The following is a 19,896-nucleotide window of genomic DNA, read 5'->3' on the forward strand; positions in this document are numbered from 1 at the left end:
TTCATTCAAAATGTATATCAATCTTATTTTATGTAATTGAATGATATCTATGCTGTTGAAAACATAAGGATAAAAAGGCATACTGACCCGTATTCTTTAATAATGACTGCCACCTACCAAAATAAATGTAAACGAGCAGACGACAGGTCCAGGGCAACTGTTAATAGTTGTATTCAATTATTTGAAAAACAATTATAATTATAATTTGAGGAAATTATATCATATAATCTCTTAATATTGGGAAATGTATGATCTAATTGGTCTCTGTGATCGTTTTTAGTAAATGTTTTAATTTCCGGGTGTCCATTTTCATTGGCGAGAGCTATATAGGTAATGTTTCGTTTTCAAAACGAGGTTATTCGGAAGTGCTGTACTTAGATCATCAAAAGTACAGCTGAAATCTGGCCTAACTTGGCAAATAAACGAAAAAGCACAATCCACTGCTAGTTGAATGGAAAAAAGACGAAAACTGAATCACCTAGTGTGCGAATTTACGAACTGTGCGAAATTACGTATCCATGTTCTATATCTATATTATGCGTTTCTGTTTAAACTTTAATTTGTATTCGAGTTAAATAATTATGCTATTTAAAACTAATTATTAAACATTGGTGTGTAGCACGTAAGTCACGAAATGAAAGCAACCCAAGGTCTATGACGTCCAGGGAATTCCCCAGGTGGTGACGATATTTCTATTTATAAATACTCTCAAGAAATGCTGGGTTCTGATTGGTTCATTTAGACGTGGAGCCATTTTGAAGGAAACAGAAACATCGACGGAATATTGTGCGTATAAAAATCATAAATTTTACGTGAAAATCGTCAAGAAATGCAAGATTCTGGGATTGAGTTCGACCTCCCTAGTCAACTTGAGGCCGACTCACTCACTGAAGATGGAAATTTCTACGCGTTGAAGAGCAAAGTCATCGGAGGAAGGTAAATTCCTCCCCTTTCGTGTACACGCTGTAATGTGTCATTGCTTGTATATACAACTATAGACAGTCTTAACCGAACCTATTTGTGTCCGAAATGTTAGATCATGAAACATGTGTGTGTATACCTACATATCATTTATACACTATGGCCAATATTTCTTCACACTGTTGGTAAAATGCCGTATCATTCATGTATATCCATGTACAAGCTACCTAGGGGGCGTTTTGTATATATAAACAAACGTTATCCATTGTACCTAGTCACGATCGATAACAAAGACATGGAAAGGTTGGGACCGTGACAGCTCTTTTATTTTCGATTGTTCATATTGATATGTTTTAAACCAGCAAAATAAACATGTATATTTTTGAGGGGATGAAACACACAAGCTAAATATATATTTTAAGTCGACCACACATCGGTCTACATTGTAGGCCATGGTGCGCTCGTTCTGTATAATGACCCCTAGGGCCTAGTGTACACCAGACAGGTAAAAACAGATATGGCTGGCAGAAAAAGTCCAGTGAGATTGTGTTTTTGTTATATCTATTATGTTTTAAATCCAATGTGACCACACAAATGTACCCACACAAAAAAATCTCTTTAACATGTGCATGTCCTGTAAGACATGTGGGTATAGTTTGTACACCCCCCCCCCCAACCCCCCAACCCCCACCCGACCTCTTCCCCCAACCCCCCCACCCGACCTCTTCCCCCAACCCCCCCACCCGACCTCTTCCCCCAACCACCACATTAAAATATGGAAGTCTATGTATCCAAACCTAAAATATGATAGGTAGTATTAAAATGTTACTTATGAGTACTGTCTGGAAATGAGCCCATCTATATGTTATTTTTTCACGATATAATAGATAAATTATGCCTTTAGCCAACAATAAGCCCATGCCTGCACGGCAATAAGCCTATTTATAAGCCTATTTATATGTGTTGTTGTTCAGGAGATAGTTGATTGGGTGATGCAGTTGTATTTCACTTGCAGCTGTCCAATGTTTGATTCCCAGAATAAACATGAAAGGTAGGGGGTTACCTGTCCAACCATGTGGTTATTCACCAGATACTCTACTTTCCTCCCACAGTAATACCCTTTGAGCATTACATCTGGGTCAACCAGAGTGATTAGTATAAGTTTAAAGTTGAAGTAACTTGTCTCGTAATTATTGGAAGAAAAAAAATTTAATTTACTATTTCATTGATTTACAATAAGCTTTCCTTTAGCTCGAAGTCATTTTCTTTGGCTCAGAGTCAGGTTGTTATGTTTATCCCTGGACTGATACAAGAGTAGATAACCTGAAGGAATGAGGACACCTAAAAGTTATCACACTTACACATGAACTATATTAGCTATACCTAATGTGCCAGATAGATAGGATCATAGGTAAGGCCCAAGTCAGTATCTTTTTATCTACACATGCGTATCCTGCAACTGGTGCTGCTGTTGTTGGGATACTCCTGCCACATATATTTTTGCTGTATTCCGAAAACGGCTGTATTTTAGCATGTGCATTAATTCGACGGAATTACTTCCTGAATTAACTTGAAAATTATATTACTAATACAAATAACTGTTGAAATGAGTTCTTTTTTGATATTCATAAAATCGCTGTCATAACTGTTGCAGTTTGGAATTACATTTCTACGCGTTGTAATTATTTGGCATACATTATCCGGCAAAATTCAGCGTAACGTCAGCGACAAGTAAGCAAAATTGAACAACAGAACTACTGAAGTTTTGATTGTTAAATTTTCAATCAACGTTGCCAAATAAGTAGAATACATGGTCAGAAATATAAGCCGTATTTGAAGACACTTGCCATGTTTTCTCCGTAGATGTAACATTTGTACCTAACATAGTACATTTACATTATATTCCTTCATCAACTTAAATAACTTCACCAGTTTCACAAACAATATTGTTTCCGCTTTTTGCAGAGCTGCATTCTGAATAAAAACCTAATCGTGGATCTACACAGATGCATACCATAATTATCATAAAAAAAGCCACATTGGCCCAGTTACTGTATTTGATCTAATAACATGTAGTGTACCTGCCTATATAAGTGCATCCCCTAGTGACTGAACATCGGTTGCAGACGTAATTGAATAGTCAGTTGTAATCGGTTTATTCTTCTGATGCGATTTTGCCGATTATAATCGGTTCAATAATTTTCAATTTCTTGGAAGAAACGAGTGGAAATACTTGGTTTATAACATGTAACTGTTTTTGACTCCAAAAATGAATCATAAAATACAAACAAGAATACTAGTATGACAAGGATACCACAATGACCACCACTACCAACCTCAGGAAAATTTATCTTTCATTAGGTTTACAGCCACAACTCAAGAGAGATTCGGCATAGCGGCAACGATTATAAATGTGCTGCAAAAGTTGTAGGGGGAAATGAGTGGAAATACTTGGTTTACAACATTTAATTACTATGACAGGTATGCAACTTAGTAGAAAAATGTTTTATCTTTCCAACAATGTATGATTCATAACTATGTAAAACATTGCCTGAGTGCTAATCCTTGCATGGTTGCTAGAAATTGGCATTTTGGAATTCGGACTATTGGTCACAGCTGAAGACAAAAATAAAATTGGGATATATAGCCTGATCCCTTAGGACTAATAGTTCTTAAGTCGCCATTTTTGTCAAACTTGAATAGCAAGTGGTCTCTCTTTACACACTCATAAAGAACGAAACTATAAATCAAATGAAAAATACAGATATTTCTTAAATTTTACAGATGAATTAGTTATGAGCAACACAATCATTGGAATCCGTAGTTTTAATATTCTGCTTATTGATTTGATCTGATCGTAAGTGCACCGCTAGCATCTGCACCGTTTTCAGAGAAAATAGATGGGTATGCTAATTAAAACCTACAATAAGGCGCTGTCACATTCTAGCGTATAGAGCCAGTGTATGAGGAACGTATAGAATATCTCGAAAAATTGTTTATATGCACAACTTTTCAGCATTTGAGGTCGATTTTCGGTTAATGACCGTTAGAGTAACTTGAGCCAAGCGTATGAGTAGAGTGCGCAAAGCGTATGTGATGTATATTTGAGTTTGACATATACCGACGTACGAGTAACGTATATCTGCGTACCTCCGACATATGAGAAACGTATGCAGAACGTCAGCCTAACGTATGATGAGCGTACACAGCGGGGCTATAAAAGGTGGCAGATTGCGAATTTCGTCATTCTGCCAGTAGACTTCAAGCTGTCAAGATGCCAAGGTTTCACCCCCCACCCCCCATAATGGAAATACGCATGTAATACACACGGGATAAGTAGGCTGTATGCTCAACGTATGAGAAGCCTACTCGACATATGAGTAACGTACCTTCAGCATACCTCTAGCGTGTTTAGCGTATGCCAAAAAAGTCCATACGTTCCTCATACGCTAGCTCTCTACGAGTGTGACAGTGCATATAGATGTTGATGAACAGGCGAGTTAATTGTTTGTTTGATGCAAAATGCATATTTAACCGATAAAGATATGCAAAGTCGAGTGAGAATATTCAACTTTAGGGTACATATCTAGTTATTTGCCAAAGTAATCTTATGTTCGGATGTCGTCTGGTTTTAATCAGATTGTTTACACTGACAACAAAATAATGGACTCTTTTTGCTTTTGATTTCTGTTTGTTAAAAATAGCAGTAACTTTTATGTTCAGAAATTGTCTGGTTGTTTTCCGGTTGTTTGCATTGACAACAAAATTTTAAACTCGTAATTTTCTTTCAATATATAGTTATTGCTGATGGGGAAAGAAACTGAAGAAAACTGTTCAAATATAAAAAATTAAGTACTAGTGATATGCTTATTGACAAAATCAAACAAGACTAAACCGAAATGGGTTAAGATTGAGGGGCCATCTGGTGATAACTTACAATAAGAGGCACAGTGAGCAGGTAAACACTTGCGCTTTCATTCTCCGTAATTCGATAGAACTTTTTCATTGTATTTTTCGTAGATATTCATTAAGCATGTTTCTGCTTAATTCATACAATAAATAGCATAAAAAATGGCGACGTACATATAACATAGGTGTAAGTCATCCTTTGAGCAAATTCATTTAGCCATGTGCTATGTAAAGATTCTGCCTTGTGATCATTTCCGGGCAGGGAGCGGGAAATTTGAAATGAGTATGGAAAGCGTTCAATTAAGCATCCATTTTGTGATTTTGCAAACAGTGCACTAATTGGATGGAACATGACAATAATACATTAATTTTTCACTCTAGCATGGGAGGTGGGCATGTTACAAGACAATGATAAAGCATATGTTGACATTTCTGCTGAAACTGCAATATAGTGTGATATACATAGGTTTCTCATAACCAGACATGGCCCTTTTCTTGGATGAAGATGTTATGTGGTTTATATTGATATGAAATCTAAAAAGACTTCCTAAAATCATGATTAACAGGTTTGTATTTTATTACATGTAAGATTATATATTTTAAGTCCCATCCGCTCTATAGAATTAGAAAATGACAAAACAATTTTTTCCTGGTAATGAATTACTCAGCAGATTTTTACTCTTCACTGCATTTAAAGTTTACCTTACGTCTTAACTTATATAAGTTATATATAGCCTAGTTTGATTCGAACATGCATGTGCATGCCCTATTTTACAGCCAATCAATGGAAGTTTTTGGTTAACAAATCAAATTTAAAGAAGCACTTGATTTTTGAATATTTCTCTTCACGTTAAGGGTTTTAAAACAAAAATGTAATGTAGTCTTCTTGTTTCAGTTTGTTGAAATTCTATAATTATGTTCAAAGCTGAAGGTTTTTTGTTTTATTCAATTTGAAAAAAAAGAAAATGCATCGCAAACCAATATTTATGACAACACATCAAGACAGGTATATTTTTAAAAAGTTTTTATACCCCCATATATGGAAGGATGATCACCAAAAACAATGACAGCTGTATGTGTTAAACAACTGCCCATTGGCAGGAAGTCTGTTGATGTGTCATATGTAGCTTAGTCACTGTCGATACTTCAGCTTTCCCCCATCACATTTAATGTTTGTCCGTGTAAGCTGCAGAGGTACTAGTGCCCTTCGTTATTTAACCACTAGGTATGTATATATGTACTCAAACAACACTTGTCAATTTGTTGAGTGTTAGGTCATATGGTAAACATGCTTCACCATACCATATTTATACGATAATATGGCTGATTATGTCATGAAAAAAAAGTGTAAAATACCTTTTCCCTGTATATTTCGGATTTTGATAAACTTTTCAAATTTCCCTGGGTCCATGGTCAGTTGTTTCTCTGGCAGTCCATCCCTTAACAATTCTTGTTATCACTATTTCTTTATAAACCATGAATGGATCTTTTTCAAATTTCATGTGTAGGTTCCCCTTGGTTCCAGTTTGTGCATATTTGATTTTAGGACTGATTAGTGAAACCAAACAGCTGACATTCAGTCAGCTTGGATTTTAACAGTTAAAGTTTGCTATAGCTATTTCGTAAGAAGTACTTTAGGGAGCTCTTCTCTCTGTCCTTATATTAGTTGTGCCCATTTTGACACTGATCACTTGAACAAAATGGCTAACTGCCAGACTGCTTGAGTCTCTAAGTTTGTTATTGTGAGGAAAGGTATTCTTAAGTTTGATATGTGTATTTTCTATAGTCCCTAGTTGCGCTTATTTAATTCTGATACAAATCAGCAAAACAAAATTGCTGTTGGCTGGACATCTTGGATTTTTATAGTTCTGTTGGGAATAATTCTTATGATGATTTCTTGAAATGTTATGAAAAGATTTTTCCCTTGGTCCGAAGTTGTTCCCATTCATTTTTTTGTCTGCACTAGGTAACAAAATAGCTGACTTGAGACCATCTTTTGACCCTTGAGGTTTATCATCGCTATTTTTAAGAAATTTCTTGTTATCAAATAATTAGGAAGAAATGGGGAAATAAGGGAAAAGTCGAAAAAAACATAAATCTTGCATAGGTCAAAGTTCAGCATTTTTGATTTCAGTATAGTCAGACATATCTTGAGGTCAAAGTTCAGTATGTCAAGGACCATTCTTCAAATAATCTATGGTGAGTCTTTACTTTAAGTTGAATGTCAACAGGGACATTTCTGTCTTGTTATACTGTCTTTCTTATTTGGAGGTCAGATTGTCCAATTTTACCTAACTCATTACTGCCTTTGAGATCAGTTAAGCAAGGTACATGTTTCTGAACTCTTCACAATGGGAGGCACATATATTGTAAGTGTTTGTTATTTTTGTGAGGAGTTCAATGGTACACTGAAAAGAAACTGCATTATTTGGCTCTGGACAATTAATTGATACTGTAAATCAATTTTTCAGTGGCAAAACTGCAGTCAAGAATGTAAAATAAATACTCATTTTCCATTAAAAATCTCTGATGTAACTTCCAAAAATATCAAGACAAAGTTTGTTGGAGGTTAGATTTCAAGATATTATAAAGGCAGTGAACCTCACTTCAGTTTTCCATATAAAATAAAGGAAAATGTTTAATCTTTCCAACAAAATATGTTAAGGAAATTGTCAGAATATGGAGAAAATATGACTTACCAGATTCAAAATTATTTTATTTTGATTGATAAGCACAAGTTTCTTCCTGCTAAGGCCAAACAAACAAAAATATTCGATGTTTTTGGTAACCCTACCCACCCTAGTATATTTTGTGCTCAAAGTTTTAAATTCAATTTTCAATTGTCAAAATAAAGGTCTTCTCCTGTGTAAACCATGTAAAAATATTGTTTTGTCTACCTACTTACCCTAACTTTTTTCAGCATGTTACAAGAAACAGGTAGTTTTTTGTTTGGTCTAACGGGTAATTAATAAGCAAAGGTGATTACATGGAATGTTTTGTGGTAATGACCAATATTATAACTCTGTTTCCACATACAATTGTGCATCGTGTTATGTTGAAACCCATCAGTGACAGATCAGGGTAAAGATCAGCAGGTTGTGATGGCTTTACATTTCCTTCGTAATGGTCACATTGCTTTAGAAATTACGGTAAAGCAATATTAAATTCTCAGTTTAAATGTTGTCTAAACGAAGCAGTGTAAACGTGATGAAGAGTAACGCAGAAATATGCGTCTATTTTAGTTGTCAGAAAGTATCAGACTGTACTTAGGGCTGTCGCTATATGTCAGAAGTTTTTGTGACTATTTAAGTTGTCATCATTTTAAAAGAGACTAGACTACTTTAAACCCCACTTGAGTTGTCAGCTTCTTCTGTTTATTATAGTTACTTACCGGTACTTTCTAGAATGAAGTTAATTTATGTAAACTTTTTGTAACAGTTGTCAATCAAGTTGTTAAAAATTATCCACCTTATTGAATCTTAACAAGTATTAAAATTTACGTCATGGTACTTTTTAATTAAAAAAAAAGACTATCAAGACTTTCAACATTTTTTAAAATGTTTCATAATATTTTCACGGTCCACTGAACCAGAATTTATGTCTTAATTACAAACACTGTGTCCTTGAATGGGGGGAGGGTGTTCCAGATCAGCTGTCTTTAAATAGGTCAGATCAGTGTCTTGAAGTGCAGTGTTAACAACAAGATATAGCGAGGCTACCCATGTGGAAAAGTTTGTGAGCTATATATTGAATAGGGTCATTTTTGAAGTTTTTGCCTCCCTTAGTATTTCGGGCATATCCAGGGTTGAGTTTTGATGGAAAAAGTTAACAATGGCTTAAAAAAAAAGAAAACTTTGATGCTAGTGGATAATGTGCAAAAAAAAAAAATATATAATATAAAGAATCTGAAAGGGAGATAACATGGAGTGTTTTAACAACATTAATCACTTACACCAGGTAAGCAGAAACCTTGGGATTTGTTTTTATAATCAATAGTCTCCTCCTCCTGTTGTGTTAACTTTCAGAGTCACCTATTTGCAGTATAAACTTCTCATTGTTATTAAAAATAGATTTTACCATAACCAGCTTTTTCTTTTGATGTGATAATTTCTCGTTTGGGTTGTTTTATTATTTTATGAGCGATAAGAAATTTCATTGAAAAGCTTTATGATATAGGCCTTTCTTTGGAATTTTATCATTGAAATGCTTTTCTCTCATTAAACTAATGTTTATTCAATGCATTTAGTCCTTATTGAATTTTAATGTTTTTCAAAGTTTCCATTTTTTAATTTGTAACTCATATAAGTGAATTTCTTTGATTTTAATCCAAACTATTATTTTGGAAAGTCAAAAATAAATTTTAAGTTGCAGAGGACAATTAACAAACAAAAGTTATGGTTTTTAACGAAAATCATCTTTCTCAAAATTAATATCGATTTTGTAAACTTATATATAATATATATAACGGATTTCTTCTGATATTTAATACAGTTTTTAAAATTTACTTCCACTGCATGCTTGATGCAGACATACTGACAGATATTCAAGTACCTTTGAACCAACTCTCCTTTCATAACATACTGAGGATCTAAGAAGGCATTGAAAAGAAATTATTTGGTAGAAAAAGAACCTTGTTCCACCATATGTTAAGCGGTTGAAATTTAATATCATAAATTAAAGGCTTTCTGAAATATGTTTCTTGGATAAAGAATGGAGCATATGAATGTAAGGTTACATACATATGTTCAGATTGTTATGAATGGTGATATAAAATGTCACTTGCATGATAAATTTGATGTTCGAGATTTAATGATAGTGGGAGTTCATTATCATAGAAAATATAACAAAAATATTGGTTCATTTTATTTGTATAAGATGCATACAGATGTATATGTAAATCTGTTAATATTTTATATGTATATTAAAAATGAAAATTCACCTGTATTTGTTCGAGATATGTTTGTGAACTTTTTAAGATTTTAACAAAGGGCTATCTGGTTTTATATTCTAAGCAGCAGTATTTAGTCGTTAATGAGAAATGCTTTAAAATTTTAAAATTAGAAAATATATGACTTGCAAGTTGACAGGCTGAATGATGTTCTAATTAATGTTGTTTAGTTGTGGAGGTAAACTGAAATCTGTAAAACTGTCACATACCTATATGTAGCTGTAAACGTTCGGTTGTTTGATATGTCCTATAGATTAAGACTATGTAGGACCGTTAAAAATATAGTCAAGTTTTCCTTCTTTCAGTTTTTACTTTTACCAAATTTATTAAAATTTGTCAATGTAAACACCTTGAATTTGGTGTTTTACCAGAAATGCAATCGTGAAAGTCGTGGGGACTGCCTTAACTTTACATATGGCCAGTGATTATTGTCATTGTCAGTATAAGAATTCAGATAAGTGTATATATATATGTATATACATAAAGAATATAGGTTTGAACATAGCCATCAGTGACTATTTTGATAATGAGTTGGTAAAAATATGTTTCATGAAAGAAAAGTACAATTTATGAAGAAAAAAAAAGAGATCAAGATCATATTTGTTGATTCAGCGACTCAATGATATGATTAGTGGCCATTTTTAAATCTAATGATCAAAGGGAATTCGAGAGGAAAAACACTTGAAAGAAATTCAGGAAATGTCTTGTGGTTTCACGGTAATAACTAAGGCTGAACGAGTATTGAGGAAGTTTTCTTTTATTTTGTTTGTCACTTTTCAAAGCTATTGGGGTATAGCTATCTATATAGCCAGTAGGAGGGCCGAATTCTGAGATGAACCAATGTTTCAGTTTTAATCGGCTACATTATGTTGACTGGATGTCTTCAGCTAGTTCTGCATATTGATACTCTTCCTTTTTTTCTATTGTTTGCCTCAGTGATTACCAAATAGTAACTAAATTGAACTTTCAAATAATTACAAACAGACATTTGAGATATGAATTTGTTAAGTTGAATTTACATGTCTCATCCTCCTAGAATCATTTTTACAAGTTAAACTGCATTTTAATGTCTAGGTTATGTTGTTGTGAATATAATTTCCATCTACTGAACCAGTTATTATGTATGTAACTAAACTTCACACTGCCCTGTGTCGATAACATGATAAAATCTTACTAAGTGACTGTGACTTTTTATATTCCTTTAAGTGGTATTTTTCTGATCACAATAGTGCATTTGTTGGACAAAATGATTATGCAACAATTTTCTGTAATTTCATAAGTAATGGTGATAATGAAAACTATGGTGTTCAAGTATTTAACTGTTCAATAGGCCATTTAAGGTAGTCCTGTTACATCAGTAGGTTGTTGACTGGGACAATAGAGAAGTTCTATTACATAAGTAGATTGTCGACTGGTACAATAAAGTTGTTCTATTACATCAGAAGGTTGTTGACTGGGACAATAAACTTGTTCTATTACATCAGTAGATTGTGGACTGGGACAATAAAGTTGTTCTATTACATCAGTAGGCTGAGGACTGGGACAATTATGTTGTTCTATTACATCAGTAGATTGTGGACTGGGACAATAAAGTTGTTCTATTACATCAGTAGGCTGAGGACTGGGACAATTATGTTGTTCTATTACATCAGTAGGTTGTTGACTGGGACAATAAAGAAGTTCTATTACATCAGTAGGTTGTTGACTGGGACAATAAAGAAGTTCTATTACATAAGTAGATTGTCGACTGGTACAATAAACTTGTTCTATTACATCAGTAGATTGTGGACTAGGACAATAAAGTTGTTCTATTACATCAGTAGGTTGTGGACTAGGACAATAAAGTTGTTCTATTACATCAGTAGGTTGTTGACTAGGACGATAAACTTGTTCTATTACATCAGTAGGTTGTTGACTAGGACGATAAACTTGTTCTATTACATCAGTAGGTTGTTGACTAGGACAATAAACTTGTTTTATTACATTAGTAGGCTGAGGACTAGGACAATCAACTTGTTCTATTACATCAGTAGGTTGTTGACTAGGACAATAAACTTGTTTTATTACATTAGTAGGCTGAGGACTGGGACAATAAACTTGTTCTATTACATAAGTAGGTTGTTGACTGGGACAATGAACTTGTTCTATTACATCAGTAGGTTGTTGACTTGGACAATAAAGTTGTTCTATTACATCAGTAGGTTGTTGACTGGGACAATAAAGTTGTTCTATTACATCAGTAGGTTGTTGACTAGGGCAATAATCTTGTTTATTACATAAGTAGGCTGTTCACTGGGACAATGAAATAGGGTAGTTCAAACTGAAGTTGGTGTGAATTGAAAGATCAATAAAGGATACGAAGCTATGGCTATTTCACTGGAGACCTGAATTTTTCTGTGTTATCAAGGCTGTGGCAAGCATTGATTTATATTTCTTTTACCTGAATTTTATAGCCGAAAGATGTCAGGGAACATATACTCTCTTTTATGACTTATTTGTGTACAAAGATATGCGATTTTGTTATCCCAAACTTGTATGAAATCTGCAATGACTAACTTTTCAGCAAGTCTTTCTTTCATGATGTCACAAAAACACATTGAAACAATAAACAGCTCTCGCAAATCACCATTAAATCAGTTATTATTTCTTGTCAGGATAATTGTTTTGGTAATAGTTTGTGTACTGCACCATCTTGAACTCGGAGAGTAGTCTCATGGTTATGAGTAAAATATTTATTTCACATTTTTTTTAATAATTTACAGATGTTTATATCATTTTATCCTATGAATCGTGTCCCAGAGACCTCTTCTCTGAATATAACCAAATTTTTTACAACATAAAAAATTTTAATATATATATATATATATATCAGATACATAATATTATGGTATAGTGTATGAAATCTGAATAACAAATTCCGAGGCCTTGGTGAAAGAACCAATTATATATATATATAAAGATTGGAAAATAAGACACTCTATTTTTTATTTAAATTAGGTTTCTTTTTAGGTTTAAATCATCATACATGTTACAGTTTCTACGTGATATTCAATATATATTGTAATGGGACATGTATATGTTTGTGAAAATTACGAAACCCTGTAAAGTTGCTCAATGAACACTTACTTGACTATTTCTTGTGTCTTATGCACGTTACTATCCAGCTCTTTAGAGCATTACCAGTAGTAAATTTCCGAGGGAGTTTTTAATGGTGGCAGATTTATATAAAACAGTACTAGGTAATTTGTCGTTCACTGGCATGTGCTCCGATGGCTTATAAGCATGACAAATTTGATTTGTTAAGTAGTGGGAATAAGAAAAAAAACTTATTTAAATAACAATTGGCTGGTACAGATGAAAATGAAAAGGAAATAGTTTTTGAATTGCCTAGAGTAGTAGTGAATGGAATTCCTTATTAGGATATAGGAGAATGGGGTGCCCTATGGGGTACCCCTGGGAAGGGGGTAACGCATATATATACAACGTATTGTCACCTGTAACCATCATTTGGTCATGTTTCCTAAAGTCTGTTGTATGTGTAACGCTGTTAGTGGAATATTTAGACATAATTACATTTATGAATTATTTGCACAAATTCTGCAGAAATTCACTTCCTTCAATGGACATTGTCATCTGTTGCCTGCACAGACAATTGTAATAAGGAAGTGCTGGACGTACTAAAAGGCATACGCTTCAAAGTCAAATCATTGGGACTTGACAGAACTTTTGTAGTTGCAGATAGTTTTGTGAATTACATTTTGTTTGCAGTTTTTGTTTTTGGAAAACAAAATTTCTGGAAATTTGCAAGCAATGCAAATTTAAGAAGACTGAATTGATATAGTGATTAGAAGATTTTTCCACATAGCTCAGACTTATTTTTCAATTTAACTGCAATTTAACTGCAAATTCTTGCTTTATGAATAAAATCACCAATTCATTTTGATGTTTTGGAATAAAGCACTCTTCAGTTTACAGTATAGGAATTTTTAGGCTTATTTTCAAATACAAGAATTTTTACTTGATGTAAATATTTTTTTTTGAAAATATTACACATCAAATAGTATAAAACCACCTAAAAGCAAGGAACACATATTGATAGGGGAACAAAAGCTTCAATGGAACAGTTTTGGTACCAAGACATAATGTGGGAAAATCCGCTTCGTCATCTGGCTTATTTGGCAGAGCTAACTAACGACTACTGTCAATTTATGAATTATCCGTAAGTATGAAGGGGATTATTTAAGGGTTGTTCTTTTCATTGAAAATGAGGAGAGCAAAAAATTGTATTTTACAAAGAAATGTTTAAAGTCAGCTGATTTTAGTAATGTAGCAGATTAAGTCAATGAAATTAGAGACGTCTTGTCCATAGTGTAGTTAAAGCAGTATGTGACCTTCTGTCTCAATTTGTGATGCTTGCTACTTATATGACTATAATTTCATGCACTTTATTCATTTAGTAGTAAAATATGAGTGAATTTGGTCGAAAGACAAGGCAACAAATTCAAAAATTTTGTTGGGTGATTGGAAAGGATGCAGTTGTAACCCTCTTTCCCTGAGGGAAAGTGGTTGTTTATACAAAAGGTGAAAGGTTTGATTATATTGTCCAATAGCATGTGAAAAGGTATAGAATTATCCTCAGCTGCAAAATCATAAGGTTAGTTGTTTCTCAAACATGATCAGAAGAACCCTTAGGTCATCTTGGCTAACTTGATTGAAACATTGAAATTCACTTTGTTGTTTTTGTAATTGCAGAGAAATGAATTGCTTGAACCTTTTTCATTATCTTTAAAACTCCCATCAGAATGATTATCTTTTTAAGTACATTAAATGTTTGTAGATAATCAGGATATCTTGATGGCCTCATAATACACTAGTTTTGGTCATTATCATGTGACCAGAGAGATCAGTATTTTGTCGCTAGTGAGCATATATATTCAGCTGTCCTTTTCTGTAGCATCCTTAGGTGTATAGACCAAAGATTGTGAGAAGTGACTTTCTAGTGGAGGAGAGGGCTTGACTAAATCTACAGAATTTTCATTGTTAGTAGTTAAGGGCTTGATTAAACCATTAGAAATTTCATTGTTAGAAGTTAAGGGCTTGATTAAACCATTAGAATTTTCATTGTTAGTAGTTAAGGGCTTGATTAAACCATTAGAAATTTCATTGTTAGAAGCGACTTTTGGTGTAGGGAAGGGCTTGACTAAACCAACAGAATTTTCATTGTAAGAAGTGACTTTCTAGTGGAGGGAAGGGCTTGACTAAACCATTCGAATTTTCATTGTGACAAGCGACTTCCTAGTGGAGGGAAGGGCTTGACTAAACCATCAGAATTTTCATTGTGACAAGCGACTTCCTAGTGGAGGGAAGGGCTTGACTAAACCATCCGAATTTTCATTGTGACAAGCGACTTCCTAGTGGAGAGAAGGGCTTGACTAAACCATCAGAATTTTCATTGTTAGAAGTGACTTTTGGTGTAGAGAAGGGCTTGACTAAACCATTCGAATTTTCATTGTGACAAGCGACTTCCTAGTGGAGGGAAGGGCTTGACTAAACCATCAGAATTTTCATTATGAGAAGCAACTTTTGGTGGAGGGAAGGGCTTGACTAATTTTAACCAATTTGATTTTGAACATGACCTTTAGTGAATGGCAGTGATTTTGGATGTAGAACTTTTTAGGCAGAAGTTACAGGACTGATAAAAGGGGAAAACAGGATGTTTAAAATCTTCATTCGGGAGCAGGTCTTTAACCAATTGCTTTTGAGCAGCCTTTGGTATATGGGAATAAATTTGATTTGAAGCTGCACGAGGCAGAGGAATGAGACACATGAGGTATAACAGGAAGTTAAAAAATATACATTTATGCCTTTGAAACTGTCCTCCTTTCATATCAACCAATTATTTTTCTTTTACTGACCCACGTTTGAGTTTGCTTAATCTTTGGTTCTAAGGGTCTATGGCACTTTTCTCCCAAACTATAATTTGGATCTTGACCAAACTTGACTTAATCTTTATGACATGTAAAGAATTTTCTAATGTTATTGGTAAGTATTTACTTATATGACATAATGGAGCATAATTGACTGAAATCAAATGAGAAGTCACCTGACCACAGATCAAGGTCATCATGCAGGTCAAAGATCAAGGTAAAATTTATTCCAGTTTTACTGGAAAATATTTCTTCTGATGTCATGAAGCAAAAAGGGTCAGAATCAAATGAGAAATTGGCAGACTACAGGACAGAGGCTACCTGGTCAAATTTTAAATATTTTAGTGGTAACTATTGTGCTTTTACATCATGATGCAAAGTTGACCAATATCAAAAGTGAAGTCACCTCACTACAAGTCAAGGTCTAAAGGTAAAATGTCGTGGTCAGATTTCAAATATTGTTATGAAATTTTAAGCAAAGTTGACTAGAATCAAATGAGAAGAAACTGGACTAGAAGTTAGATCACAAAGTCATATTTGAATGTAATTCTGGTAGTTATTTGGTGTTTGTAAAATTATGAAGCAAATTTGACCAAAACCAAATAAGGAAGTGCCTAATCAAGGTTAAAGGTCAATGGATTCATAGTCAAAGTTTCATTAAATTCTTTCACAAGTTGATACTTTGTAGCGCCATTTTGAACTAGAATGATGAAAAAGATACAAATAGGCATATAATGACTTTGATGTCTTTGTCAACATTCTAATTCATCACTGTCAACATTCTAATTCATCACTGATTTTATCTCATTGTAACAATCAAAGCTTTAATTTAAATGAAGAGACACTATACAGTGGGACATTACAAAAAGGATCATAACTGACATGTCATCATTCTAGGTTTAATCATGTTCCAATTTTGTGAATTAGAATGCTCAACATGTTCCTTTTGATTGACTTTTTTTAGTCTGCTTTTTGATAGTCTACTTTATTGAATGATTTTGGTTACTGCGATTGTTAGATTATACTGAATTTGATTACTCTACTTGTTTCACTAGATTGATTGATGGGAAAAAGATTGTGCCCTAAATATTTCACGAACCCTTCAACATAGTATCATAACATCAATGTCTGCATTTAAATTCACTCTGATGGTCAGATACAGTATCATGTCATCTGTGATTCACTGCATTATGATATATCGGTGCATTTCTTTTCATAGCTTTCATAAATAGGTCAATGAAACCAGCATTTACTATATATAGGCCACTTGACCTACATATTCCCCCTGACATTGCTTAGATGTTACATTTATCATGGAGGATGGCATTTTGATACTTTTTGCCTTGTTTATTGTTCCCTTAAAATATTTAGTTGTATTGTGAAGATTTGAGTTGATAGTAAAGGACGAGAGTATAAAATTTTTAGTCCGCTTTTCATCCCCACATAAATGTCACCAGTTAACATCATATACCAGTATGATCATCCCATGATAATTTTTTTTATACATTTTGAAAAAAATAGAGTTTAAGGTTTGCACTTGATATAATGATAATGAAAACCTTTAATACAAAGGTTTGCCAATAGACTGTACATCCTATCAGAATTGGGTCTTGACAGGCTTGTATGTGTTAAGTTTGTCGTATGTGGATGGTTTAATCTAATCTTAATATTGTCTACACTAGATAGCAGAGAAATACTATAAGAGGCCAAACAATTCTTTCGTTTACAGGATCATGCATTCTCTTTGCTGATTTGGTTCTGAAAGAATTATAACTTGATCAAAGGGACATTATCAAAATATATTGGTTAAACATCAATTAATATTCTAGGGGCACCCACAGTGTGAGAACAATATGCAAATTTTTCGTTATAGTTGTGGCAACATGCTCTAAATAATTCTATCTCCCTATCTGATAAATGGGGTAATGCGATTGATCCTACTATCAAGGTCTGACCTTTAACCTTGTCTGTACAAACCTGAGGAGCAGCGATTATCTCAGTTGTGCGTCCGGGGGAGTGATCATTTATCTTCAACATAATGTAGGAATGCCAGTATCAATGAAGACAAGGAATTGTACATGTATTTCATCACTGACACACTTTGAATACCTGTTAGAAATGAGAAACACACCAACATAAGGCTCACAAGATATAAGATGTCAGAAATTGGTGTGAATGCTCTCCAGGTGTATAGTTATGGGTGAATATGATGCTTCTTTTTCAAATTTGTGTGGTGTACAAAATGAATACTGAATTATCTAGTTCCTTTTACAAAACTTAAGCAGGTTCAGCTAAATCTCTTTCATCTAAAGGTGATGGTTTATTGGCCTCCATGCAAAACTGAACAAAGTGACCCATTTTGCTCAATGCAGTGAAAGGAAAGGAAAAAATGATAATGGTAACATTTCAGAAAATGTAAATCTTCAGATAGAGACCTTGGGGAGGAAAGTGCTCTGTATATCCCAGTCATTCTTTGTAATGCTATTTTTGATGTTCTGAATCAATTGAGATTAAAAAAAACCAAACTTTTTTTTCCATTACAGCCCGAAGTTCTAAAACCAAACTTTTTTTTCCATTTACAGCCCGAAGGTAGAACTGAAACATGTGAACATGCCTCTTCGGGCAAACCTGAGGTTGCAGCTTCAGCGTGCGCAACTGGCCGAGGAGGTAGAGAGGGAGAAAGATATATCTCACTTATCACAGTCCCATCGTCCTGTCTCCTCCACCAAACCTCAGGTCATCCAAGTCCCCTTGTCCCAGTCCCTCAACTCCAGCGAAGTCCCAGTTCAAATCCTCAAGGTAAGTGCACGTAGATTTTTTTAAGTTAACTCAAGTTGTATTGAAATCCTTGGGGAGACAAAAAGCCATTCAAATTAAAAATATATTACCAGCTTTCAAACAACTTCTAAGTTTATATAAAAAAAGACATTATTTTAAGGAAAAACGAAGATGTACTTTACCCTTTGTACTTGTGAAAAGAAAAGGAAACTGGGATCTTTCAGTTTACAACATGATGTAAAAAATTAGATCACATCAAATTGTTGTAAGCATTTACACTTGTGAACCCGTATTACAGGCACAAATTTGAAACATAGTGACTGTAATACTAAGATATCGAATAAATGTTCCCATCAGTAACACATTGTCGTATATTCTCACTTGATGGACAATTTGATATGTCCTGAATCTTTTTCAATCAAATCTACAGATTAACTGGTCTGTTCATGTCAAAACTTCTTTTTGCAATCATGACAGTTTACATGCAAATGTTGAATTTTGTTTCACTTACTAAGCATCTGTTTGTTTAGTTTAAACTCTGATAGAATTGGATTCATGTACAGTTTTTGTATCAATTTAGGTTGCTTTCAATTTTTCAAAAAACTTTATGTGGAAACAAGAATTTGGTATTGTTAGGAGCCAAAATTGAACTTTTGATTTCAGTCATATTTTAAATGAACAAAACTGGGAGATGAGATGGAAACTGTGATTTACTGTGTCTATGGGCCATAATTTTACCTTTAAGTCATATTTCTCATTTACCGATTTTCAAATTTTCATATTTTATTTCAGGTACACTAATAAATATGTACCTTAGTGAAGTGCGTTTTGATGTGAAAAGATTTTATTGTTATAAAATAGAATGAAAAAAGCAAATGTTTTCTTATGCTTGTAAGACTTTATATGAATACATTAGTTATATCAGTTTTGTAGCTATATCTATAAACATTGTGCAAATGAAATTTATTAAAGAAAATAGTTCATGCATAATTTTCTAAATGCATCATGACTGTAACTTTTTTAATGTTTTGAGGTAAGGAAATAGATTATTATCTGTTAAATTTGATATAATTTTTTTGCCCTGGCATGAAGTGTTATGAAACAAGTTTAATATAAGATATGATGAAACACAAAGACAGCATACCACATCTGATTCTTGCGTTTATTCCCTTTGTAGAGGTTGTTGACCGATTTTGCATCTTTAGTTTAAAGTAATTTTACTTAGCATTACACAACACGGCTGATGCTTCAGGATTGTTGTGTAATCCCTGGGACTTCACCAGGTCAAGGTCATATATATAACATATTTTTTCGGCTTTCTTGTTTATTTCATTGCTTTAGATATTCTATGTTTAAAAATTTATCAAACCTGAATTTCAGTTTGCTAGAATTTAAATAAATTCCAACAAAAAT

At 33.6% G+C, this 19,896-nt stretch overlaps 1 protein-coding gene across 4 annotated transcripts in view; it reads left to right on the plus strand.

The window, feature by feature from the left end:
• Positions 1-821: 821 nt before the first annotated feature.
• Positions 822-19,896, plus strand: part of LOC132553876 (microphthalmia-associated transcription factor-like) — a 28,695-nt gene continuing 9,620 nt past the window's right edge. For 2 of the 4 annotated variants that reach the window (XR_009554361.1, XM_060218160.1), the window contains exons 1-2: positions 822-936; positions 18,288-18,504. Coding sequence is in view for 3 of the 4 variants with exons in the window: in XM_060218160.1 (XP_060074143.1) it covers positions 830-936; positions 18,288-18,504 (324 nt within the window). In the remaining variant the exon portion in view is untranslated. Of the gene's footprint in view, positions 937-3,360; positions 3,403-7,013; positions 7,030-18,287; positions 18,505-19,896 lie in introns of those variants that run through there. The other 2 variants (XM_060218161.1, XM_060218162.1) reach the window with 2 other exon arrangements.

Source organism: Ylistrum balloti, unplaced genomic scaffold (assembly GCF_031769215.1).
Source record: "Ylistrum balloti isolate Yb309-2 unplaced genomic scaffold, AGI_CSIRO_Ybal_v1 Utg370364, whole genome shotgun sequence".
Lineage (NCBI taxonomy): Eukaryota > Metazoa > Mollusca > Bivalvia > Pectinida > Pectinidae > Ylistrum > Ylistrum balloti.